This window comes from Aquarana catesbeiana, linkage group LG13 (assembly GCF_042186555.1).
Source record: "Aquarana catesbeiana isolate 2022-GZ linkage group LG13, ASM4218655v1, whole genome shotgun sequence".
Classification (NCBI taxonomy): domain Eukaryota; kingdom Metazoa; phylum Chordata; class Amphibia; order Anura; family Ranidae; genus Aquarana; species Aquarana catesbeiana.
Window position 1 is genome coordinate 154,076,579 of NC_133336.1, and position 26,091 is coordinate 154,102,669.

The 26,091-nt window shown below is 43.2% G+C and overlaps 1 protein-coding gene across 3 annotated transcripts in view; it reads left to right on the plus strand.

Moving 5' to 3' along the window:
• TEDC1 (tubulin epsilon and delta complex 1) overlaps window positions 1-26,091 on the plus strand; it is a 552,383-nt gene that overhangs the window by 96,216 nt on the left and 430,076 nt on the right. For all 3 annotated transcript variants that reach the window (XM_073610730.1, XM_073610728.1, XM_073610729.1), the window contains exon 3: window positions 14,132-14,334. In XM_073610730.1, coding sequence (XP_073466831.1) covers window positions 14,132-14,334 — 203 coding nt within the window. The remainder of the gene's footprint in view (window positions 1-14,131; window positions 14,335-26,091) is intronic.

Below are 26,091 nucleotides of genomic sequence, written 5' to 3' on the forward strand. Positions count from 1 at the left end.
AAATTATGTTGTAGGCCTACATGTCGGCTGATAGGGGTCTCCATTCTTTTTTTCTGTATAAGGGAAACATGATCCCTAATTCGACAGAAGAAGGGCCTCTTAGTTTTCCCGATGTAAAACATCTTACATTCGCATAGCATAATGTACACTATACCAATTGATTGACACGTTACTGCAAATTTTGGTTTGAACAACTCCCCGTTGGGCAACAAAAGGCTACGAGTAGCTAAAATATATCTACAGTAGGAACAACAGTGGCAAGGTCTGCTGCCTTTGTCAGCATCTTTGATTTTAACAACGCGATTTTCATAGTGGCTCTGTACCAATGAGTCCCTCAGAGATCGACTTCGTCTGAAGGTGATCTCCGGGTATGAGTTGAGATGTTTAGCCACTTTTTCGTCTCCCATTAACAAATACCAATATTTGTTGAGAATGTCACGTATTTGTCTATGTTGACTAGAGTAAGTAGTGATGAGCCTGACGCCGGGATTAGCTTTTTTAGGTCTAATGTTATGTAAGAGAGAAACTCTATTTTGATTTTTAGCTCTAAAATATGCTTTTTTTAAGGCACTTTTTGCTATATCCCCGGTTCAGGAAGCGTGAACGTAGACATTTAGCTTCCTTTTCAAAGTCAGACTCATCACTACAGTTGCGTTTAGCTCGCAAGTATTGCCCATAGGGCACACTTGTAATCAAAGGGGTTGGATGAGAACTGCTGGCATGCAGTAAAGAATTACTTGCTGAAGGTTTCCGGTATAGGGTTGTTCTGATACTGCCGTCAGATTTAGCTGTGATTTGGGTATCCAAAAAAGTCAGACTAGATTGACTAAATTCCACCGTGAATCTAAGATTGTACCTGTTAGTTTTTAGGCTTTCCAAAAAGGACAGGAGAAAATCTTTAGGGCCTATCCATATGAAAAAAATGTCGTCAATAAACCTCCTCCATAGGGGGATTAATTCCATATATTGTTGCATGTCATCGCGGGAGAATAATTCCCATTCCCACCCCCCCAGATACAGGTTGGCATAAGAGGGGGCGCATTTGGTCCCCATAGCCACCCCCTGTATCTGGAGGTAGTGGGATCCCCCAAACAGGAAGATGTTGTTGGAGAGGATGAACATCAACAAATTCAGGATAAATTCATTATATTGAGACGATGTCTCATGATTTTGAAAGAGAAAATCTTTGACGATCTCTACCCCCTGCTGGTGGGGGATAGAGTTGTATAAGGCCTCCACGTCGAGGGCTACCAGCCACGCGCCCGCGGGGAGGAAAATCCCATCGAGGGCGCGTAGCAGGTCATTGGTGTCCTGAAGATAGGACACCAAACCCTCGACGTGGGGCCTGAGAAAGTCATCAATTAATTGGCTAGCTGTTTCGGTGAGACTGCCGTTGCCAGAGACAATCAGGCGGCCTGGGGGTTTAGTCTGACTTTTATGAATTTTAGGAAGCGCGTATAGTGTGGGTGTACGTAGAGATGTAACGTTCAAAAACTCCCAGGTAGATTTGTTGATAAGACCACTACGGTAGGCCGAACCTATTAGATATTGGTAACGATTAATGGTTAAAGTAACATGAGTAGGTGATACCTTGCGGTACCACTCACGATTCTGAATGATAGCTAGTACCATGGACTCATATTGTCCCCTGTCCATCACCACTAGGTTGCCGCCCTTATCGGCAGGCTTAATTATAATACTCTGATTTAGTTGTAAAGATTTTAAAGCCTTAGTTTGGGAAGAAGTCAAATTGGCTTCGGAGATGTTTCTCCATTTAGTTTCCATAATTTCTTTGGTGACTTGGTTAGTGAATGCCCATACATTCGGATTGCCTTGAAGGGCAGGAAATTTAGAGGATTTGGGTTTATAATTACGAGGTATGGCATTGGACAGGGGACGAGGGTGGGCCAATGGAGGTGGGGGAGGAGGCGGGGGGTCACCAGCCGTCTCGAGGGCAAGAGCCTCGAGCAGGTCTGTTTCATTGATCCCTCCCTCCTCCCACAGCTCCATTAGGTCCTCCATGGCCTTAATGTCATTGATGGACATATCCCTCCAAAGCGGATTATCCAGAGACGAACTCTGGATTGATGGAGGTGGTCTATCATAAAGGATTTTAAACATAAGTTTTCTCGAAAATAAATTGAGGTCTTTGATTAATTCAAAAGGATCTACCCTTTGCGTAGGGCAAAAGGTAAGGCCCAATTTTAACACAGAAATTTGTTCTGCCGAAAGAGGACAGGAAGAAATATTAATCACCTCGAGTTGAGTTTCTGGGGTTTGGAATTCCCCGGATCTGGGTTCATAATTCTTTTGGTATCGGGCATCAATTGTGCGAAAATTGGGGCTGGACGAAAATCCTGTTGCGAAGAAAAAGTGTTAACGTTACTTACCGAGGTGCTCGGACCGATAGTGAGTGCACAAGTGGTTGTGCAAGTGTTAGAAAGAGATTCAGAGTGTGTCGGTGCGCTGGTGAGTGAACTTTTATTCGCACCCGCTCGAGTGACCATGGGTGTCTTAGGATTAAGCGTGCGTCTAGCTGTGCCTGTGGGTGCATTTTCTCTAGAATGTTTGGAGTTCAGTAAGTCCTGAGTTCTGGTGAGCCGCGTGAATTCTTGTGCCTGTAATGAGGAAATAGATGAGACGGATGAATCAGAGTCACTAGGTTCACTATTCGCCTGTCTGGTTTGACGTATTTGATTATTACGTTTTTTCCTTTTATAATTGTTTTGAGACCAATTATAGGCTTGTTTATTGTCATAAGCTAGTTTGTCTCTGATATATTTTTTTTCCTTCGTTTTTAAAATCTCTGTTACATAGGTTTCTAAATTACTCTTGAGTTCATTTTCACGTGTGGGAAAAAGACTGTCTGAAATAATTGCTGGATTATCATGGTATAGTTTCTCAATTTCCTTATCCACAAGGGACAACTCAGCAGAGTAATGCTTGCATAGGAGCTCCATCATTTTGCTGGAGCAACCCTGCAAATTATCCTCCCATTCAGATTTAAATTCTGGCTCCAACTGAGTGATGGTGGGAAAAATCTGAATTCTTAAACCCCATGGAGTGATATTCTCTTCAGTGTATTTGAGGAAGTACCATCTATTCCAAAACAGTCTTGATTTTTTCTCGAGCATGCGTTGCAGTCTCGAAAAAAAACGTTCCATAGACAAGCCTCCACTGGAGGTATTTTGTGATTTATGGATATGATCCATCAAGCCATCAAAGGCCTGTCCACAATAATTCGCCATTGTATAGAGTCAATGAATCTAGGCAAAATCAACCCGATGTAACAGGTAGAAAGAGACTTAGCTTATAAACAAACCCTAAATTGAATATTGTCTGACAATGATAAACAAAAATAAGCATAAATTGAAAGGGATAGAAATAGGAAAGGAAAAGATTTTAGATAAGAAAAGAAGGGGGATTAATCATTGAGTAAAGAATTCCACTGAATATCTGTTAATGAATCCAAAATTTAAGGATAGTCCAGTGACTATATCTGTCCAAAAAGATGAAGGGTGGGTAACACCCCAAATTGCAATAGTAAAATATGATGGAGGACAGAGATAGTCAACTGTAAGCACCACATCCCATATTTGAATGGTGAACAGAAACTAAAGGCTGTTAGGCCTAAAGACAAATGGGGAGAGGGGGGATCTTCCCCAGGGACTTTTAAGGTGCTATTTAATAGACAGTATATTCAAAAAAAATTTTTATACAATTATATAGAATAAAATTAATATTTATTAATATTGAATCACATTAAAATATTCATGTCATACTTCAGAAGTAAGACATGTAGATAAGAACACTAAGACATAAACAGTGTCACCCAAAGGAATTTCTCGGTTATATCACAATTGAACCGTGCAACAAAAAGCAACTATTCAAAAGATGCCAAAACAATCTGCCGTTCTCGACATGTTTCGCTCTGAATATGAGCTTCTTCAGGAGTTTAAAGGCAATGATTGTGACGGACTCTAAATGATAGGAAAATAAACAGAAATCAATACATACATTTAAACATGAAATAAAGAGCATCCAATAGAATTTTTTCTCGAATATGCACAAATTCCATTATCAGAATAGAGGTAGATACAGAGAATTTAGATATAGGCATATAGGTTTCAATAATGAACATTTTAATCAAGTATAAATGAACAATCAAAATTTATACATCTCACCAGGCTGTAGCACATTGATCTGGCATAGACTATTTCAATGGATCGGTAATACTGCTGCTAGTTTCGAACCGGAAAGTTCTCACATATGAGAGGTATCAAGTGCCATACTGTGACCACACGGTTCGAAACTAGCAGCAGTATTACCGATCCATTGAAATAGTCTATGCCGGATCAATGTGCTACAGCCTGGTGAGATGTATAAATTTTGATTGTTCATTTATACTTGATTAAAATGTTCATTATTGAAACCTATATGCCTATATCTAAATTCTCTGTATCTACCTCTATTCTGATAATGGAATTTGTGCATATTCGAGAAAAAATTCTATTGGATGCTCTTTATTTCATGTTTAAATGTATGTATTGATTTCTGTTTATTTTCCTATCATTTAGAGTCCGTCACAATCATTGCCTTTAAACTCCTGAAGAAGCTCATATTCAGAGCGAAACATGTCGAGAACGGCAGATTGTTTTGGCATCTTTTGAATAGTTGCTTTTTGTTGCACGGTTCAATTGTGATATAACCGAGAAATTCCTTTGGGTGACACTGTTTATGTCTTAGTGTTCTTATCTACATGTCTTACTTCTGAAGTATGACATGAATATTTTAATGTGATTCAATATTAATAAATATTAATTTTATTCTATATAATTGTATAAAAAATTTTTTTGAATATACTGTCTATTAAATAGCACCTTAAAAGTCCCTGGGGAAGATCCCCCCCCTCCCCATTTGTCTTTAGGCCTAACAGCCTTTAGTTTCTGTCTCCCAGGAACACTGTGGGATGGGCCTGCGAGCTTGGGGCCCTCCTGGATTGACCTTCAGTCTACCCTAGCTCACTGATGAGTGACGGCCCCCTTCCCTGCTTCTAATTCTGGACATGATATATAACTTATCTCTCACGTTATCTGACTTTGTACAGTATTGGGTCAGTTGTTGTCTGCCTTTGATCGCCACCTCCACATTGATATACTTTGAGCATCCCGTTTGAGCTAGGGTTTCCCAGATTACACTTGGGAGCGGTGGCTCTCCCTGGGGTTGGACTCGGCTGCCGTATAGCCCCATAGTTGTGGCATAGTGCTAATAATCTCTCCCGAGCTCGGAGCGCCAGATCGGTGGGGAGAGGGCAATTGAATGTACATACAGCGGCAGACTACCAGCATACTGTCTGCAACAAATACTTAAAGTAATTGATAACTTGTTTATAATGCTGTTCTCCAGCTGGCGTCTCATGTTTATCATTATTACTTATCTTCAATACCTTCACATTGATTTGGTTTGGATGCCGATTGCAGTTTTCCAGGTCGCACCTGAGTGCTATGACCCTACCCCGAGACGGGCTTTGCGGTACATTGATCGTGGGGCCGTGACGCCGGCCTGTCTCGGGCCTGGAACACTGGACCAGGGCTGTTCCCCATTACTCTCCTGGAGGTTCTCAGTTCATTGCTATTGCAGTTACTCTGGGGTCATGGTTTACCAGACAGTTTTTATATCACTTTACTCTCTTGGGTAACAATGGTGCATTAAAAGCAAAATTAAGATGGCTGCGGGGCCCCAATGGCCAGGGCCCAGAGCTTAGCTGTGCCTTATTACTTCCCGCACTAGGAATACTCTGCCCAGGTGGCAGTAGTTTCTCTCTGCGGAGTCTTTCCTAGGTTCTCCCCCTGTCTCCCTCTCTCCCTCTCTCCCTCTCTCCATCTCTCTCCCTCCCCATATCCCCCTCCCCTCCTCCCTGGGAGCTAACACAAGCTGACATAAAAAATTTTTTTTTGTTTCTTTTTTTGACAGTATAACGGTTTAGATCCTCTTGGAACATTAAGGGGTTGAATTCTCCAGAGAAGCGCACTAGCTGCCTTGCCGAGCTTTGGAGACAAAGAGCTCACATAGCATTTCTCCAAGAGGCTCACTATAGGGCAGACAGGATACCCAAACAATCGAACAAATACTACCCGACGGTCTATCATAGTCCGTCATTATCCTTGAACTCTAAAGGGACGAGTATTCTGATATCTAAGTCCATCCACTGGAAATTCCTTGACGAGGATCGTGATCAGGAGGGCAGATTCCTGCTTCTAAAAGGGAAAATTTATTCTCGGACCTTTACTCGTGCGAATATTTATTTTCCAAACTCCAACCCACTTCCCACTCTTGAGGCTTTTCTGTTTGACTCCTTCCTCGAGGGAACCCTTGTTTTAGGAGGGGATTTCAATTCAACCCTAGACCCTCATAGAGACTCCTCCTCGAACTTGTCTTCCCTACCACAGGGAATCCAACGACTCCTCAAAGATCTTTTGCACTCACATCAACTAGTCGATATCTGGAGAATAGTACATCCACAAGAACGGGATTATACATTTTACTCTACCATCCATAGGTCCTACTCTAGAATCGACCTCTTTCTCCTAAAACATTCAGCAATTCCCCTGGTCACCAAGACTGATATCGGCCACATCGCACTCTCAGACCACATCCCCATCCTGCTGGAACTGGCTATCATCTTGCAAGTGTCCCCTAGGACCTCTACGTGGCTACTTAATGAGGCGCTCCTAAAAGATCCCAAAATTGCCGCAGACATCCTTAGGGAGATTCATTCTTACTTCCCTACTAACGTAGACTGACAATCCGATCTCTGTGTGGTCAGCGCATAAGTGCGTTATCAGGGGAATACTAATCAAGCACAGTCATGCAGTCAAGCAAAGCCGTATTAAAACCCTGTCTGACCTCCTGGGGCGACTTCATACTTTTAGAACGTCAGCACAAGACACAGCAAGATAGCACTATCGAAGCGGAACTGGTTTGTCTTCGAGAGGCCATACGGGACCACTCCATGTATGAAGCGAAACATGTATTGTTAAAGAGAAAGAAAGAGACTACCGTCCTGCAGACGGTAGATGCAGCACGTCAGCACGCCCTAACGGGTGTTCGCCTCTAGCCGGCCGGCTTCTCATCTTCATGTGTATCTACCACATTGTAACTGTGATTTTAAATTCTTTTAATAAAATTTAAACCAGGATTACGCTATGTTGTTTTCCTCCTCTCTCTTTCCGGGGTATCTCTAATGAGAACAACCCCCAGCTAGGAGTATATCATCCCTATGCTAGAGGGATTGCCTGGTCACTTGGTGGACAGCGGGTTATTATTCCAAGGTATATGAAGTGGCATGCCGTTGTCTTCATCCTATGAAAGGCCCTGACCGGGTTAAGGTCGCAAGCCCTCCTATGCTTGCCGTTTGGTAAGCGCGCATTTCAATTTTTGTTATCACAGTGGTGCGGTGAAGGATCCACTTTTTTATTTGTATTCCTGCCTTCAGACTGGGGCCTGTGCCTATGTCTCTGCACTATATCCATCTGGACTCTAATTAATGTGTTAGGACTGTTTACCAAAACACCCAATGTTTTTGATTTTACGAACTATGTTATTCATTTAAATTGGGTTTATTTATTTCATTTACACTGGTATATTTTCACAATTATACGTTTATTCACAGCGCTGCTCATGTATTGTTAAAGACCTGTCATTCTTTTTATGAATACGGTGATAAATGTGGCCGACTACTAGCCTTACGTGCTAAACGCTCTCAGACATACGTTCCCGCACTTCTCTCGTCTTCGGGCTCCAAGATTCATTCTTCTTCAGAACTAGCAGAGACTTTTGATTACTTCATTGTTCTTCTTGGCAAGGCATTGTTCTCTTGGTGTATTCGCAACTTCAGAGATAGTGTTATTCAACACGGTCTCATTATACCCTTTATACCCTTTTGTATAAACTTTTCCTTAAGTGCTTCAGCCTGTGCTAAGTAATCAGCCATCACTCGGCCTGGATTAGGAATATTCCGAAAGGCCAAATGCTAAGGATAAGGCGTAATTGTACGGAGATGGCTGATTACTTAGCACAGGCTGAAACACTTAAGGAAAAGTTTATACAAAAGGGGTATGAGACCGTGTTGAATAACACTATCTCTGAAGTTGCGAATACACCAAGAGAACAATGCCTTGCCAAGAAGAACAATGAAGTAATCAATGATTCACGTCAAATGGGGTTCATTTTCTAGCTTCCATTATCAGTATAAAGAAATTGAAGATATTTTTAAAAAGTATTGGTACATCTTATGCAGAGACAGGCATCTATGTGATATTTTGCCCAGTAGCCTGAAGTTTATTTATAGAAGGGCCCCGAATTTTGGTGATCATATTGTGAAGATTTTGGACCCACCAAAGAAAGTAGACTTAAAAACAGATTTCAATGGCTTTTTTTCTTGTAAAAAATGCATATGCTGTAAAACTGTTGGTACAGTGAATAGGGGAATAACTAGTGTAACAAATTTAACCAATGAAACATTTGAGGTTGATAAATTAATTACTTGTAATTCATCATATGTGGTTTATTTGCTTTGGTGCCCATGCGGATTGTACTATGTGGGAAGAACAAAACGACAATTAAAAGTCCGAGTAGCAGAACATTTAACAAACATTAAATTTCATAGTGTGTCACCTACACTTTCAGGAGAAACCTCATCAGGATCCATCCATGCTTCAATTTTGTGGGATTGACTATGTCTCCCCTTCATGGAAGGGATCTAATCAAGTTAGAGATCTCTCTCAGAGAGAAACTAAATGGATCTTTCTTTTAAAAAGCCTTTATCTGAGAGGGTTAAATATAGAGGCGGACCTTAATTGTTTCATTTAATAGTTTAAAAAAAAACATTTTTTATTACTACTTTGATCTGGGTTTTTACAATTTTGATATAACACTGTATGGATGTAAACCCTACTGTGTTTTATATTCACTCATGATCAATTATTACAGTGGAGGTTGCAGGTTGATTATCATTAGCATCACTCCAGCAATTTTATCATATTATTTTAGTTAATGTCATTGTGTATATTGTTTTTAGGGTCTATGATGGGGTTTCAGTTTATTTTATTATTTAATTGATTGAGTTCCCCATTAGTATTCAGACATATTAGAATGATAATAATCTTCACAGAGGCAGATTTCTGCTTAGAAGGTTGAGATATACTTACTCACGTTAGAGTCTAGAGGTCTAATGGTTTAATAGATATTGCTCTGGTAATACACATTTGTGGTTGCATGGCGAGCCGGCGCCATCTTGGAGGCTGCTGCGTGGACACCACCGGCTGATATTGCCGCAAATAGCATTCCATGCTGATTGCAGGAGCAGCGGAGTGGTGGTCAGGCTCCCCAGACGTCCAGGGGTTCAAGCAGGTGTGGGTAATATGTCGCTGTATGGCTTTAGGAGATCCGCCGGCCGGGAGCCCTGTGCAGAAACGTCCTCACGCTGCAATGCCTAGGCCACGCCCCCCAAGTCTAATGGTTTAATAAATATTGCTCTGGTAATACACATTTGTGGTCTTATTTTAATTCATTGCATTTCTGTGCTTTTATGATGCTGTGGATCCGCTGTATCACGCTTACGGGGACACGGGATGCGCGCATGCACTCTACGAATACTTCTGCCAGTAGTTGGTACGGGGGGGGTATAAGGGGAAGGTTGCCGTGCCGTACAGCCAATCCTGTGAAGAAGTCGATGTGACGAAACATGTCGGAGGTGTGGCTGTACGGCAACCTATCATCTGTGACGTGCTGTGTATGCTGTGCATTGGTCGGCTGAGACCACCTTGCGCTGCTGAGGACCCAATGAGGGGAAAGGGTGAGGTTTAAACACTGCATCCCGGGTCCGCCATGACCATAATACATCACTACAGCCCTGTCACATGAATCTCTCGTTTTAAAGCCTTTTATTATTGGAAAAGTGTGAGTACAATGATTGAAGATCTTGATTATGTATCTTAAATAAATGTTTTCTACGGTATCACACTATTGGAAGCATTATCATTTCTTTCATGTGGATACATCTCTCTATGATGAGTATTGCTGCTTATTGAAGAACTTCACTCAATTTGAATACGGTTCCATTTACATTGGTTAGCCCCGGGGGGCTAATTCATTGCCTATTAGCCGAGCATGAGAATGCAAAGCAATATTTTCCGGTGAGTGCGGCTCCATAAGAGTGGATCACAGTCACGGATGGTGTGGTGGAAGACATTTTATTGCATGAAAAATTGCCTCGTTCACTTTTTGACACCTAATATTTTGCATGGACTTGGTTCATTCATTTCTTTATCTAGTTAATTTTTACTTATTTCACTTTTTTATTTATTTTGTATGGATTGTTGTCACTATTAATTGTTACACTTTATATGATTTTTTAAGTTAAACAGCTCCCGATCATCAGCGATAGGGAATATTGGATGATTATCACACTGGCCCACTAGCATTAGTGGGCAGGTCATCACATTCACTTAGTTGAGTTTTTTATAATATATGTTCACTCTTACTCATTTTTAAGGTGATTTGTCATTTAGTGCCACTATTTCTATTTGGAATATCTATTATATAAGGACATGGATTACTGGAACCAAGTCCTGTGGTCTGATAAGACCAAGATAAACTTATTTGGTTCAGATGGTGTCAAGCGTGTGTGGTGGCAACCATGTGAGGAGTGCAAAGACAAGTGTGTCTTGCCTACGGTCAAGCATGGTAGTGGGAGTGTCATGGTCTGGGGCTGCATGAGTGCCGCCGACACTGGGGAGCTACAGTTCATTGAGGGAACCATGAATGCCAATATGTACTGTGACTTACTGAAGCTGAGCATGATCCCCCTCCCTTCGGACATCCACCAGCTCTGTGATGTCGCCATGGAGGAGTGGAAGAGGACTCCAGTGGCAAACTGTAAACTCCATGCCCAAGAGGGTTAAGGCAGTGCTGGAAAATAATGGTGGCCACACAAAATATTGACACTTTGGGCCCAATTTGGACATTTTCACTTAGGGGTGTACTCACTTTTGTTGCCAGCGTTTATAGACATTAACTGCTTCTGGACCAACCACCGTAGTTTTACTGCGGCAGGCTGGCTCCCCTGCGCGAAATCACGTTACTGTACGTGCTCTCGCGGGGTCCAGATAGCAGGCGCGCGCGATGCACAGCGGGGGTGCCGATGCTCGTGGCCAACGGTCCAATGACTGCCGGCCATGAGCGATCGTGACCAGGATAGACAGAACAGGGACGAGTGTGTGTAAACAGACACTTCCCTGTTCTGTTCTGACAGATTGTGTGTTCCTTTTAGCTAGGAACCACGATCTGTCACTTCCTGTAGTTGGCCCCTCCCCTTCAGTTAGAATTACCTCCCAGGGAATATATTTAACCCCTTCACTGCCAGTGACAGTTTTACAGTAATCAATGCATTTTTACTCACACTGATCGGTGTATTAATGCCAATGGTTTCAAAAATGTGTCATAATTGTCTGATGTGTCCGCCATAATGTCGCAGTCACAATAAAAATCTCAGATCGCCGCCATTACTAGTAAAAAAAAATAAAAAAAAATAAATAAAAATGCTATAAATCTATCCCCTATTTTGTAGACGCTATAACTTTTGCGCAAACCAATCAATATAAGCTTATTGCGATTTTACCAAAAATATGTAGAAGAATACCTATTGGCCTAAACTGAGGAAATTTTTTTTTTTATTTATTTTTGGGGGATATTTATTATAGCAAAAAGTAAAAAATAATGTGTTTTTTTTTTTTTTTTTTTTTCAAAATTGTCGCTAATTTTTTTGTTTATAGCGCAAAAAATAAAAGCCGCAGAGGTGATCCAATGCTACCAAAAGAAAGCTCTATTCATGGGGAAAAAAAGGACGTCAATTTTGTCTGGGTACAATGTCGCACGACCGCGCAATTGTCAGTTAAAGCGACACAGTGCCAAATCGCAAAAAGTGCTCTGATCAGGAAGGGGGTAAATTCTTCCGGGGCTCAAGTGGTTAATGAATGTTGTGTTACTTTGAGGGGACAGCAAATTTGCCCGGTTATGCAAGCTGTACACTCACTATCTTATGTTGTAGCAAAGTGGAATGTCTTCAGTGTTTACATGAAAAGATATAATAAAAATATTTACAAAAATGTGAGTGGTGTATTCACCTTTGTGAGATTGTGTGTGTGTGTGTGTTAGGGCTGGGCGATTTTCTCAAAAAAAAAAAAAAAAATCTTTTTTTTTTTTTTTTTTTTTTTGGACACTGCACCACATTTTTAGGCGAGGCCGCGGCTTCAGCCTAGTCCGTGGCGTACGGCCTCACGGACTAGGCTGAAGCTGCGGCCTCACATAAAACTCCTGCCCACAGCTCCTCAGGACCGGCGCGGTGAAAAAAAAAAAAACCTCTCAACTCAATTCAAGATTTAAATCGATTTTTTTTCCCCAGCCCTAGTGTGTGTGTGTGTGTGTGTGTGTATGTACAGTGGGGACGGAAAGTATTCAGACCCCTTAAATTTTTCACTCTGTTATATTGCAGCCATTTGCTATAATCATTTAAGTTCATTTTTTTCCCCTCATTATTGTACACACAGCACCCCATATTGACAGAAAAACACAAAATTGTTGACATTTTTGCAGATTTATTAAAAAAGAAAAACTGAAATATCACTTAGTCCTAAGTATTCAGACCCTTTGCTCAGTATTTAGTAGAAGCACCCTTTTGATTTAATGCAGCCATGAGTCTTTTTGGGAAAGATGCAACAAGTTTTTCACACCTGTGAAACCCAACCCAATTGAGCATCTCCGGAGAGACGTAAAAATGGCTGTCCACCAACGTTTACCATCCAACCTGACAGAACTGGAGAGGATCTGCAAGGAGGAATGGCAGAAGATCCCCAAATCCAGGTGTGAAAACTTGTTGCATCTTTCCCAAAAAGACTCATGGCTGTATTAGATCAAAAGGGTGCTTCTACTAAATACTGAGCAAAGGGTCTGAATACTTAGGACCATGTGATATTTCAGTTTTTCTTTTTTAATAAGTTTGCAAAAATGTCAACAATTCTGTGTTTCTCTGTCAATATGGGGTGTTGTGTGTACATTAAGGACAAAAAATTAACTTAAACGATTTTAGCAAATGGCTGCAATATAACAAAGCCAAACCTACTCCCGCAACCTGGACCTCTTCTTCCGCAGGGCAATTGATGTATATGCAGGGCAATCCGGATCCCAGAGGCAGAAAAGCAGTGCTAGATCAGTATTAGGCACCCTTAACGGCCATCCGCTTTTAGTTTGGCATCCTGCCAATGCAAATGTTCGCCATTGGCTGAGCCCACTCTCCAGGCATAGATTCTATGCATATGTGTGCCATGACAGGAAAACTTCATACAAAATGGTCCTAATGAGTGAGGAGAACAAAAAAAAAGGAACGCGGCCACTGGGTCAGCCTGAAAATGGCGTCCTATGGGGTAGGAGGGAGGGTGGAGCTACCCAAACATAATCTGCCATGGAATCTGTCAGAAAAATAGGATACAGATGATGCCCCCAAAATGTCACGGTTTTTCACTCTTGCTATGGACGTAAATACTATGATGTGCTGGCTTTACCTTCTGTGTACACTGGTGTATCACCAGTGTACAGGTGGATTAAAAAGAAGCCTGAATGTTCACGTGACCTTCTTATACTTTTTTTTTTTTTGTCAGTTTTTATTGCTGTCTGTGCCCCGTTAAGGAGATTCACCCTCTCTATTTGTCCTGTTTACCATTATTGAAAGTAAAAGAAAATCCAAAATTTTGTGTTGTCCCCAGAAAAGTAATGCAGATGGGGACACTAGAGACCCTGGGGGTCTTAAAGGAATTACATTCATTTTGCAGGGATTTCCTCACTTCCTGCTTGGCTGTAGGACAGGAAGTGAAGAGAAATCTCTGCAATTGGACACAGATGACGTAAAAAAAAAAAAAAAAAAAATCTGACGGGTTATACCCTCTATTACTCTATCCAAAATATTGCCTATAGTTGTATTTTAAGGTATTTAACTTAAAGTTCTATACTGGATACTGCAGCTTTAAATGTTTGAAACACAGTACTTTAACATACAAACAACATTTTTCTTTTTCAGGGAACGAAATTAGATATGTTAAAAGTTTACTGCAGATTCAAGGCTATGGCAGACCCGCTTTTTATGAACTCGCAGATGATGGCACAGAAGGCAGCAGGGAAATATTACTAGCATTCTCATGGCTCTTATACACAGGAAAAATACTTGAAATAATTTTGGAGAAGAACAGAGTTGAATTTGGTGATCACGTTACATTTTGCATGGTATGTATTCAGACTTCAAAACAAACAAGTAAAATTATTATATAATGTTCAAATTTTCTTACTGTCAGGCCCTGGATCTGAATCCAGGACCGCTGCTCTGTCTGCCGATGTCTGTCTCTTCTTGCTGAGCTACCTGGGATCAGTATCCTAGCACTCTCTGATCTATTGGACAATTCTGCCTTATTTCTGCTGAAGAAAACGAGTAAGGAGACCTCTGCCTGTGCCACATCCAAATTCACTAGTATATGCACAATTTGCAGGAACCCGTCCTGCTGATAATGAACTTTAATGGCACCCACATGAGTCAGATTTCAGTTTATAAAAAAATGTCAATCTTTATTTAACACAACGCTTGGGACCACTGTACAAACACCTCCTACTGATGTACTTGTACTCCAAACTTAGAGTGGAGGTATGTGTATTTCATCCGCTGGTCAACACATTTTGCTGATTGCATAGCTTCCTTAGGACCAACTTAGATTATAATATTCTGCAAAAAATAATAGCAATCCATGTCCATTTATTCTACATACAGGAGAAGGTTGTTTTTTTTTTTTTTTTTTTTTTACCAAAAGATATATTTTATATAGTGCAATATAGTTTAGGTGATTGACTTGGCCATTGCATAACATTCCACTTCTTTCCCTTAAACTCTTTGGTTGCTTTCACTGTATGCTTCGGGTCATTATCCATCTGCACTGTGAAGCGCCGTCCAATGAGTTCTGAAGCATTTTGCTGAATATGAGCAGATAATATTGCCGAAACACTTCAGCATTCATCCTGCTGCTTTTGTCAGCCGTCACATCATCAATAAATACAAGAGAACCAGTTCCATTGGCAGCCAGGCATGCCCACGCCATGACACTACTACCACCATGCTTCACTGATGAGGTGGTATGCTTTGGATCATGAGCAGTTCCTTTCCTTCTCCATACTCTTCTCTTCCCCTCACTCTGGTACAAGTTGATCTTGGTCTCATCTGTCCATAGGATCATCCAGAACTGTGAAGGCTTTTTTAGATGTTGTTTGGCAAACTCTAATCTGGCCTTCCTGTTTTTGAGGCTCACCAATGGTTTACATCTTGTGGTGAACCCTCTGTATTCACTCTGGTGAAGTCTTCTCTTGATTGTTGACTTTGACACACATACACCTACCTCCTGGAGAGTGTTCTTGATCTGGCCAACTGTTGTGAAGGGTGTTTTCTTCACCAGGGAAGGAATTCTTCGGTCATCCACCACAGTTGTTTTCCATGGTCTTCCGGGTCTTTTGGTGTTGCTGAGCTCACCGGTGCGTTCTTTCTTTCTAAGGATGTTCCAAACAGTTGATTTGGCCACACCTAATGTTTTTGCTATCTTTTTGATGGGTTTGTTTTTGTTTTTTCAGCGTAATGATGGCTTGCTTCACTGATAGTGACAGCTCTTTGGATCTCATATTGAAAGTTGACCACAACAGATTCCAAATGCAAATGGCACACTTGAAATGAACTCTGGACCGTTTATCTGCTCCTTGTAAATTGGATAATGAGGGAATAACACACACCTGGCCATGGAACAGCTGAGCAACCAATTGTCCCATTACTTTTAGTCCCTTAAAAAGTGGGAGGCATATATACAAACTGTTGTAATTCCTACACCGTTCACCTGATTTGGATGTAAATACCCACAAATGAAAGCTGAAAGTGCAGTTAAAGCACATCTTGTTTGTTTCATTTCAAATCCATTGTGCTGATTTATAGAGCCAAAAAGATTAGAATTGTGTCAATGTCCCAATATTTATGGACTTGACTGTATGTGGTCTTTAATCCTGCGCTAAAATTGGTGGTTTGTTTTGCCTATATAAAATGCCCTGCAAACTCAGAACCTAATATACAATACCAGTAGTTTGACAGTTGACATGATGGGGAATTGCATGGAGATTACCATTGGGGAGATAGCTGGTTTGATTCTCATATATCCATTGTCAGTATTCACAAGTTCTGCATTTCCAAGTACCCCGAATAGCACATTCGAAGTCTTGGTTATGTGTGCATTCAAAATTACTTCTAGTGACCTTGTCCCTGATTGATCTAGCTCTATGGTAGGTAACTTCTGTGCAATCTTTTATTTGTTTTCAAAATGAGATCATTGGTTAGATACCAATGCTTTTGAAGAATATGTCAGACATGGGCATGTTGTCTATTGAATAAGGTAATAATCCTGACAACATTGGACTGTTTTTTGTTTGTTTTGTTCTTTTTGAAAGCTCTTTTTTTTTTTTTTTTTTTTAATGGATTTGAAAATCGTGGTCACTAGAACATATCCGGCGGATCCTCAGATACTGACTAAAAGGGAATGCTGCGTAGTAATGGTTTAGGGTGGAAACATTCTGCATGAAGCAGGGTGTTTCCTGCAGTAGGTTTTTGGTATAATGTTGTTCCAATCAACTAAATTTTTATCATTTTGTTCCCACAAATAGAGCTTTCTTTTGGTGGTATTTGATCACCTCTGCATTTTTTATTTTTTGCTAAACAAATAAAAAAAGACCGAAAATTTTGAAAAAAATAAAAGTTTTGCTATTGTTTCTGTTAAAAAAAAAATTGTAAATAAGTAAGTTTTCTCTTTCACTGATGGGCACTGATAAGGCGGCACTGACAGGCACTGATACGGCGGCACCGATGAGGTGGCACTGATAGGCGGCACTGATACGTGGCACTGATATGAGGCACTGATGGGCATCCCTGGTGGCAGTGGTAGGCATTGGAGTGGGCACTGATTGGCAGCTGCCGGGGCACAGATTGGTAGCTGCCTGGGCACATAGTGGCATTTCCCTGGGGATCTAGGGGCATACCTGGTGGTCCAGTGTGGATGGCTTCCCTGGTGGTCCTGGGCGGGATCCGAGGGGGGGCTGTGCTGATAAACAATCAGCACAGACCCCCCCTGTCAGGAGAGCAGCCGATCGGCTCTCCTCTACTCGCGTCTGTCAGACGCGAGTGAGGAAAAGCCGATCACCGGCTCTTTCTATTTACATCATGATCAGCTGTGATTGGACACGGCTGATCACGTGGTAAAGAGTCTCCATCAGAGACGCTTTACCTAGATCGGTGTTGCAGGGTGTCAGACTGACACCCGCAACAATGATCGCCGCGATGCGCGACCCCGGGGGCGCGCAGCGGCTCGATATTCCTGATCTAGTCATATGACGTCCGGTCAAGAATATCAAACCACTTTGCCGCCGTCATTTAGTAATAGGGCGGGCGGCAAGTGGTTAATAATTTGAATATCAAAAAACTTGATATTTTTTTTTTTGCATGCTATAATCTATTGTAAATTTTCTAATTTAAATCTATGGTCTTCAAGAGCCAACATAAATTCCTCAAGCTCCGACACTGTGCCGGTTAAGAACAGTATAACATCATCAATATATCGATACCATAGTAGCATGGATTCACTAAATTTGGCGTATTCAGAAAAGAGGGATCCCCCCTGCCATAGGTACCAGTTGGCATATGTTGGGGCACAACATACTCCTAGATAACCCCTGTACCTGGAGGTAGTGGGAGCAATCAAAGACAAACACATTTCTGGTCAAAATATGTTCAAGTATAGTCAAAATTAATTGACTGTACCTCCACAAGTCCTGATCACTTTTCTTCAAAAATTCACTGACCACCTGAATTTTCTGGAGTGGGGTATGCTACTATACAGCGCTTCAATGTCATTTGCCACCATAATGGTATCAGCTGGTAATTTTAAACTTTCCAGGCACTTAAGTAGGTCTGGAGTAAGGAGTGATCGGTAATGAACACTCACTGTGTCCCATTCAGAAAAGAAAGGGGTCGGTAAATGACATACCAGCCTCTTTCTCCGCTCTCCATTCTGACAGATCTCTCCCCCCTCCAGCCCGCGGGAGAGGAGAGAAGCCAGTTGCGGGGGACGAGGGGGGGGGGCGCGGAGGAGGAAGACACAGCGTTCGGATGAGGAGGACACTGAGGAGGACCATAGATGAAGGCGGGGGGTGGAAGAGAACACGGACGCTGGAGGAGGAGGAAGACACGGGGTCAGTCGGGGATGATCAGTGCAGTGGAGGACAGCTGTGAGCACCGATCTCCCTGCACGGCTTTTTATAAGCTGCTTCTCCTTCTCTCCCGCCAACGGCTGTCAGCTGAAAAGCCATGCAGGGTGGTCGGTTTTCACAACTGTCCCCGCCGCACCAATCATCCCAACTGTCACTGTGGGCAGTGTGACATCCATGTGTGCAGAAGTGACAGGGGGCCGTGAGCGCGCTCTGCCTCTCCTGTGCACGCTCTGGCCAAGGGGAGTGTAGAGGTGGGCAGGGAGTCTGCTGTCATCACGACTCCGCCCACCGAGCGCCGGATAACAGACCCGCCCACAGAATCTGGAGTTTTTGGGGGCTCCAAATAGAGAAAGGGGAGATATTTGAAAGGTAAGGATTAGGGATGAGCCGAACACCCCTCCGGTTCGGTTCGCACCAGAACCTGCGAACGGACCGAAAATTTGCACGAACTTTAGAACCCCATTGAAGTCTATGGGACTCGAACTTTCAAAATCAAAAGTGCTAATTTGCACGTTATTGTCCTAAAAAGGATTTGGGGACCCGGGTCCTGCCCCAGGGGACATATATCAATGCAAAAAAAAGTTTTAAAAACTGGCGTTTTTTCGGGAGCAGTGATTTTAATGATGCTTAAAGTAAAAAAAAAAAAAGTTAAATATTCCTTTAAATATCGTACCTGGGGGGTGTCTATAGTATGCCTGTAAAGTGGCGCATGTTTCCCGTGCTTAAAACAGTCCCTGCACAAAATGAAATTTTTAAAGGAATAAAAGTCATTTAAAACTGCTTGCGGCTTTAATGTAATGTTGGGTCCTGGCAATCTGGATGAAAATCAGTAAGACAAATGGCATGGGTACCCCCCGTCCATTACCAGGCCCTTTGGGTCTTGTATGGATATTAAGGGGAACCCCGCACCCAAATTAAAAAAAGGAAATCCTCCTTGGCTTTGGCCAATTACGGCTCTCTGTACACACAGCGCTGTGATTGGCCAAGCATGCGGGTCATAGTGCATGATTGGCCAATCATCAGCCAGCAATGCACTGCGATGCCGCAGTGAATTATAGGCTGTGACGCGCCACTTGAATTTGGCGCGAACGGCCCATATCGTTCGTAATTCGGTGAACGATCGAACACACGATGTTCGAGTTGAACGTGGGTTCGACTCAAACACGAAGCTCGTCCCTAGTAAGGATACATGCAGGAGGCTTGTATATTCTTATAGTTCAGCACTATGGCAGTACTTTATAATTGATGAGAGTGGGTTTACATCTACTTTAACCCTTCCCCTTCTTTAAAATCTCTTCTAGAGCAAAAATAAACAATCCCCCATTGGGGATACATCGCAAACCCATGTTTAGCTCACCCTCAATGTCGTACTATTAGGATCATGTACATAGTGTGGTGGGGGGGGGGTACTCCTGTACATCCTCCTCATTCAGTTCACCTGCTCATCTCTATTTACATTCCCATCCTTAGTATCTCCATAAAGCCTGTGTTTAATTTTACACTTGAATTTTCTCTTGGAGCCTAAAACGTTCCTCTGATTGCTCTCTCAGAGTGTTCCCACTCCAAGTACATATCTTACCAACTTTCCAGCGCTAGGCAAGCAGTTCCAAGCTTTCCTTAAAAATACGTGTTTCTAGCTTTTAGTTGGGCTGAAAATGGATTGAAAGCGCTACGGTAAGCCAGAGTTTTGAAGGCTAAATTAGAGTACATTACCAGCTTAGCTCCATCAAAATCAATAGATGCATAATCCCTTAACCTCACCCATCCTCCTAATAATGAAATCTCACTACAACATCTCTAGGTGACTTTCACTTCTCTTTTTTAAACTTAGTTGAATATACCCCTTACAGTATTCTCCCAGATCCCCCTCCCTGGTTGCCTCTGGCAAGCCTCAGATCCCTCAGTGTTTCTAGTTTCTTGATAGTCCAACCTATACTGTAAATTTCTTATCGCAATCCAATTTGATCTTCCTCCCTCTCTCTGAGATCCATTATTGCTTGCTACTGTTCATGTAAACAGTCCTCTGCTTCCTCTATTATGTGCAGCACATTTTGGGTATCTGCTGTCCTTGTTTTAAAGTATGACTAAAAGGGAAAATTTTTTTTTCCTGCTGTCTGTGCCCCTGTTAAGAAGATCGACCCTCTATTTGTCCTGTTTACCATTATAATTGGAAGTTAAAGTGGATGTAAACCCAATGTCATCCTTTCTAAACTATTGCCATAGGGGTTATCTATAAGGATATACATGCCTCCTGCATGTACCCTTACCTGTCAAATGTCTCCCCACTGTCTGTTATTAGACCCGAAAAACTGCATATTCTGTGGGTGGGTCTGTTGTCTGGAGCTTGGTGGGTGGAGTCGTGAAGTCAGTAGACTCCCCGCCCACCTCTACACTTCCCTTGTCAATATGCATTTCTCCTGTGTATTTCTAACACTGAACTTCTGCTGAACTTCTGCTATGATCTCTAACATCCAGTGAATAGACAGGAAAGTAACCACATGACTTCAGCATGCCAAATCATGCTGAGGTGTGGAACAGCCAATCCTTGCAGAGCTGCTGAAGAAAGGAGTGGGGGTGGGAATTAAAAATAATGCCTGTGTCTTAGACTAGTGCACGAGATGTAAATCACCTGTCACTCACAGCAAGGGGGAGTATTTGACAAAGTTTTTCTCAGTTTGTCAAGATTTTTCTCACTGAACAACAAAAGAGGATTGCTCAGAGATGGATTAACTCTGTATGGCAAGACTGGGCTCAAATGATAGGAAATCTTATACTCTACAGTATGATATCAAAGAAAAATAAAAAAATTCGGGTTTACATCCACTTTAAAGTAAAAAGCAATTACCCAAAATTTGGGTTGTCCCCAGTAAAGTAATAGAGGGGAAATCTTCCAATGGGTATACTAGTTCTGGTGACCTTAGGGTCCCCAAGGAATTCACTTGATTTACAGGGATTTCCTCTCATTTCCTGTTTGGCTATGGGACAGGACGGGAAATCTCCCCAATGAGGCACAGATGGCAAAAATAAAATCTAACGGGTTATAACCTGTCATGTACATGAAGGGAGACTGAAATGACGAGGTCGGCCTCTCTTGTATCTCCAGTCCAGGTCCCGCTGAAAGTGGAACAGAAGGAGCCAAGGGACAGGAGGCACACGAATGCCTGCAGATGGAAACCTGGAATTCTGTAGCAGGAAGTTGCAGCTGGTCGCTGGATTGTAGTTGCAGAGCAGGAAGTCGCAGCTGGTCGCAGGACTGTAGTTGCAGTCACTCGAGTAGTAGTGCTGGGCCAAGCAGGGCACCAGAGCAAGGTCACAGGGATAGCCGGGTTCGTCAACAGGCGGGCAGCAGGGTACCCGAACATCAGGCAAAGACTGGTCAGGTGGGAAGCCGGGATCAGGAACCAGAGATCAGGTATAGCACAGTTCAGAGCATGGTCAACGGGAGCCAAGGTCAGCAATGGGAATCGGACAGAACAAACGCAGGTTTCAGGTTAACGGGAACACAGCTGAAGACCTGTCAACACTGATCAGTCGCTGGGGCCCCCTTTAAGTAGGCCGTCTGGCGCCAACTGGCACCAAGGCGCGCTCCTGCGCGTGTACCCCAGGCGCTGCACATGCACATAAGCGTGCATGGGCATCTGTGGTCGCTCGCATGCGCACCAGTGTGTGCCAGCCGATTTACACTGGTTTCCTTACATTGCCCTCCTCCCTTAAGGGCAGTCTCTGGATGCCCACTAAGGATTTTTTCTCAGGATGGAGGCGAAGATAGGCTTGAACTAATTGTGAAGCGTGCATATCAGAGCAGGGTTCCCATGAATTGTCCTCAGGGCCATAGCCCTTCCATTTAATAAGGAACTGAGTTTGGCCCCTTCTCTTCCTGCAATCCAGGACAGATTCCACTTCGAATTCCTCATTCCCTTCAACCAACAGAGGAGCAGGAGTCTCAGATTCTCGGTCAGGAAAGGGATTAGCCATGGATTGTTTTAAGAGGAATATGAGGAACACCGGATGAACTTAGATTTTCTGGTAGACTTAATTCGAAAGCAATGGCGTTAATCCTCCTTTTTATAGGGAATGGGCCAATGTATCTTGGTCCTAACTTCCTTGAAGGGCAGGCCAGCTTAAGGTGTGTGGCTATCTACCACAAATCTAATCTCCAGGTTTCAGATCTAGATTACCTTCTATCATAGAATCTTTTGTCATCTACCTAGGACTTGGAGATAGCTTCTTGCAGGAACAGGTTGTTAGCTTTCCAGAACTGGCGAAAAGGGAGTTTGCTTGATAGAGGAGTGTATTGAATTATTGTAGGCAAACTCCGCTAACTGCAAAAGTCGTCCTGTGCAAAAGAAGAGAAACATCGGAGATCTTGCTCCAGAGTCTGGTGACGTGATATTGACAGGGATACCATGTAGACGCACCACTTCCTTGACAAAATATGAGGCAGTCTCTGCAGCGGAAGGAGTACCTTATTAGGGGCACAAAGTGGGCCATTTTGGATAGGCGATCCACTATGACGAAGATGGTGGTGAATCCCTCGGATGGGGGTAACTCGACAATGAAGTCCATGGAGATCATGCTCCATAATTTATCTGGTACAGGGAGAGGTTCCAGCAATTCTTAGATCTGTCCATCTTGTTCCGTAAAGCAAGTGGTGCAAGATCTCACATATGGTCTCTGCAGTATTGTATTAAGTCTGGCCACCAGAAGGAGGGAAGGACTAGTTTCTAAGTTTTGTGTACTCCGAAATGCCCTGCCAGAGGATGATCATGGCACATGTAGAGGACTGCTGTCCGTAACTGTTCCGGAACAAAGATCTGTGCACTGTGGAAGTAAAGACCCTCTTTAAGCTGGAGGTGAAGTTCTTGGGAGGGAGGATGATTCAGGACTGCTGTCTTGATTTGAGAAATTAGGTGTGCAGCTCCTTCTAGCAAATAGCGCCATTCTTCAAGGGCAGACTTAATAGCGAGTAATTCCCGATCACCGACATTGTATTTCCTTTCAGGATTACGTAATTTTCTGGAGGAGAAAGCGACTGGATGAAGTAGGGGTTTTGTCCCTTGTCGTTGGGACAATATGGCTCCCACAGCTATTTCAGAGGCATCCACTTCAAGGACATAGGGCAGAGCAGGATCTGGGTGTCTCAGGATGGGTGCGGATGTGAAAAGGCTTTTCAGTTTTTCGAACGCTGTCTGAGCTTCTGAGGTCCATGTGAAGGTCGTACGTTTTTCCTCAGTACACAAGGTACACATTAAGCACAATTTATATTTGTTGCACTCTCTTAATTTATTTTTATTATTTTTTGAAGGTCGTACGTAGCTTGGTTAATTGGGTGATGGGGAAATGCGATACTGGAAAAGTCTTTAATAAATTTTCTGTAAAAATTAGCAAACCCCACAAATCGCTGTATGGATTTCTTATCGGTAGGGGCAGGCCAATCGAGTACTGCAGATACCTTCTGTGGGTCCATGGCAATTCCGTCTGCGGAGATAATGGGTCCCAGGAACTGGATGGTGAGCTTTTCGAATTCACACTTCTCCGCCTTGGCATAGAGATGATGTTCTGTGCGTGAACACGATGGAACTCTAAGGAGGTGGAAAAAATTAAAATGTCATCCAAATAAACAATAGTAAATAAATCAAAGTCCTGGAATACATTGTTTACAAAATGCTGGAAGGTAGCTGGAACATTAGAGTCCAAAGGGCATTGCCAAGTACTTAAAATGTCCGAAACGAGACCTAAAGGCCGTCTTCCATTCATCCCCTTCTATTATCCTGATCAGGTTATATGCTCCCCTTAAGTCTAATTTTGTAAATATACGAGCTTCTCGTAACCTCTGGAATAGTTCAGGAATAAGAGGTAAGGGGTATCGGTTTTTAATGGTTACTTTATTTAAGTCCCGGTAGTCAATACAGGGCCTGAGGGAGTGATCTTTCTTTTCCACTAGGAATACTCCCGCTCCAGCAGGGGAAGAAGATGGCCGGATAAACCCTTTGTCAAGATTCTCATCAATGTACTTCTGCAATTCCTCCAGTTCTGGTTCTGAGAGTGGGTAGATCCTGCCAAAGGACAATCGTACGTTCTATGAAGAGGGAGAGTGTCAGCATTCTTTTTATTGAAAACGTCCATAAAATTATGGTAAACGGAAGGCACAAGTTTAATGGTTTCAGGGTCCATGTTGATGCACAGAAGCGGTCCTTCAGACTTGGGTGGAGGAAGAATGCAGATTTCACTACAGTATTTAGAAGGAAAAGTCACTTCCCCTGTGACTCAGTTGATGAGGGTTATGTGCCTTCAACCAGTTCTGCCCAAGGATGACAGGAAATGAGGGAGATGTAATGGCATCTAGACGTAGCAGCTCACGATGCCCAGAAGCTGTGAGACATAGGATGGGTTCAGTCTCTAGAGTGACAGGTCCTGATTTGATACCTGAACCATCCGCCAGGTGGGCCATGAAGCTGTTCTTCTTGGCACACAGGGGGAGTGCGTGCATGGTTGCAAAGGCAGAGTCCACGAAACCGCTACAGGCCCACAATGGCAGAAACAGTAAGAGTCTTTCCAGTTAACTGAAGAGAAACTGGCAGCAGGGTGTGGTATTGACTGTAACTTAGTGCCGCAACTGTAGAAGATGGAAGGAAGGGTCTTTATACGATGTCTTCAAGAACAAGTCTGTAGGAAGTGCCCCTGATCGCCACAATAAAGACAGATATTATTGCGGCGACGTCGAGACCGCTCTTGTTCAGTCAGAGGAGGCCTAGGAAAGCTGGCATGTGGAACCCTCCCGATCTCAGAAACATTTTTTGGCATGGTCAAGAAGGAGGCAGGTGATGGGTACACGGAGCAGGTAGAATGGTACCCTGGGTTCAGGAAGGTAAGATAGTTCAGCTTGGGTAAAAGTCATAGTTTGAGCAGAAGAATCCTTGATTCTTGGATGCTCGGAGGTGGGGGTCAAGTATGCTGCAGTTGGTTATGGATGCGGGCAAAGTCCATATGCAACCCTTGCACTACGTGGGAGAGTGCGGTAACGGTTCGACAGAGGGTTGACAGCAGAGAGACCTCCCTTTCAGACTCCATCACTGGCTGACTGGCTGACTGGTACTGTCATGTACCTGAAGGGAGACTGAAATGACGAGGTTGGCCTCTCTGGTATCTCCAGTCCAGGTCCCGCTGAGAGTGGAACAGAAGGAGCCAAAAGACAGGAGGCACACGAGTGCCTGCAGATGGAAACCCGGAATCCTGTAGCAGGAAGTTGCAGCTAGTCGCTGGACTGTAGTTGCAGAGCAGGAAGTCGCAGCTGGTCGCAGGACTGTAGTTGCAGTCACTCGGGTAGTAGTGCTGGGCCGAGCAGGGCACCAGAGCAAGGTCACAGGGATAGCCGGGTTCATCAACAGGCGGGCAGCAGGGTACCGCAACATCAGGCAGAGATGGGTCAGATGGGAAGCTGGGATCAGGAACCAGAGATCAGGTGTAGCAGAGTTCAGAGCAGGGTCAACAGGAGCCAAGGTCAGCAACGGAACTCAGACAGAACAAACGCAGGTTTCAGGATAACGGGAACAGTTGCTGGGGCCCCCTTTAAGTAGGCCGTCTGCCGCTAAGGCGCGCTCCTGCGCGTGTACGCTGGGCGCCGCGCACAGGCACTAGCGCATGCCAGGCGATTTCCACTAGTTTCCTTACATAACCCTTTCTAGCAGTATCCAAAGTGGAAAG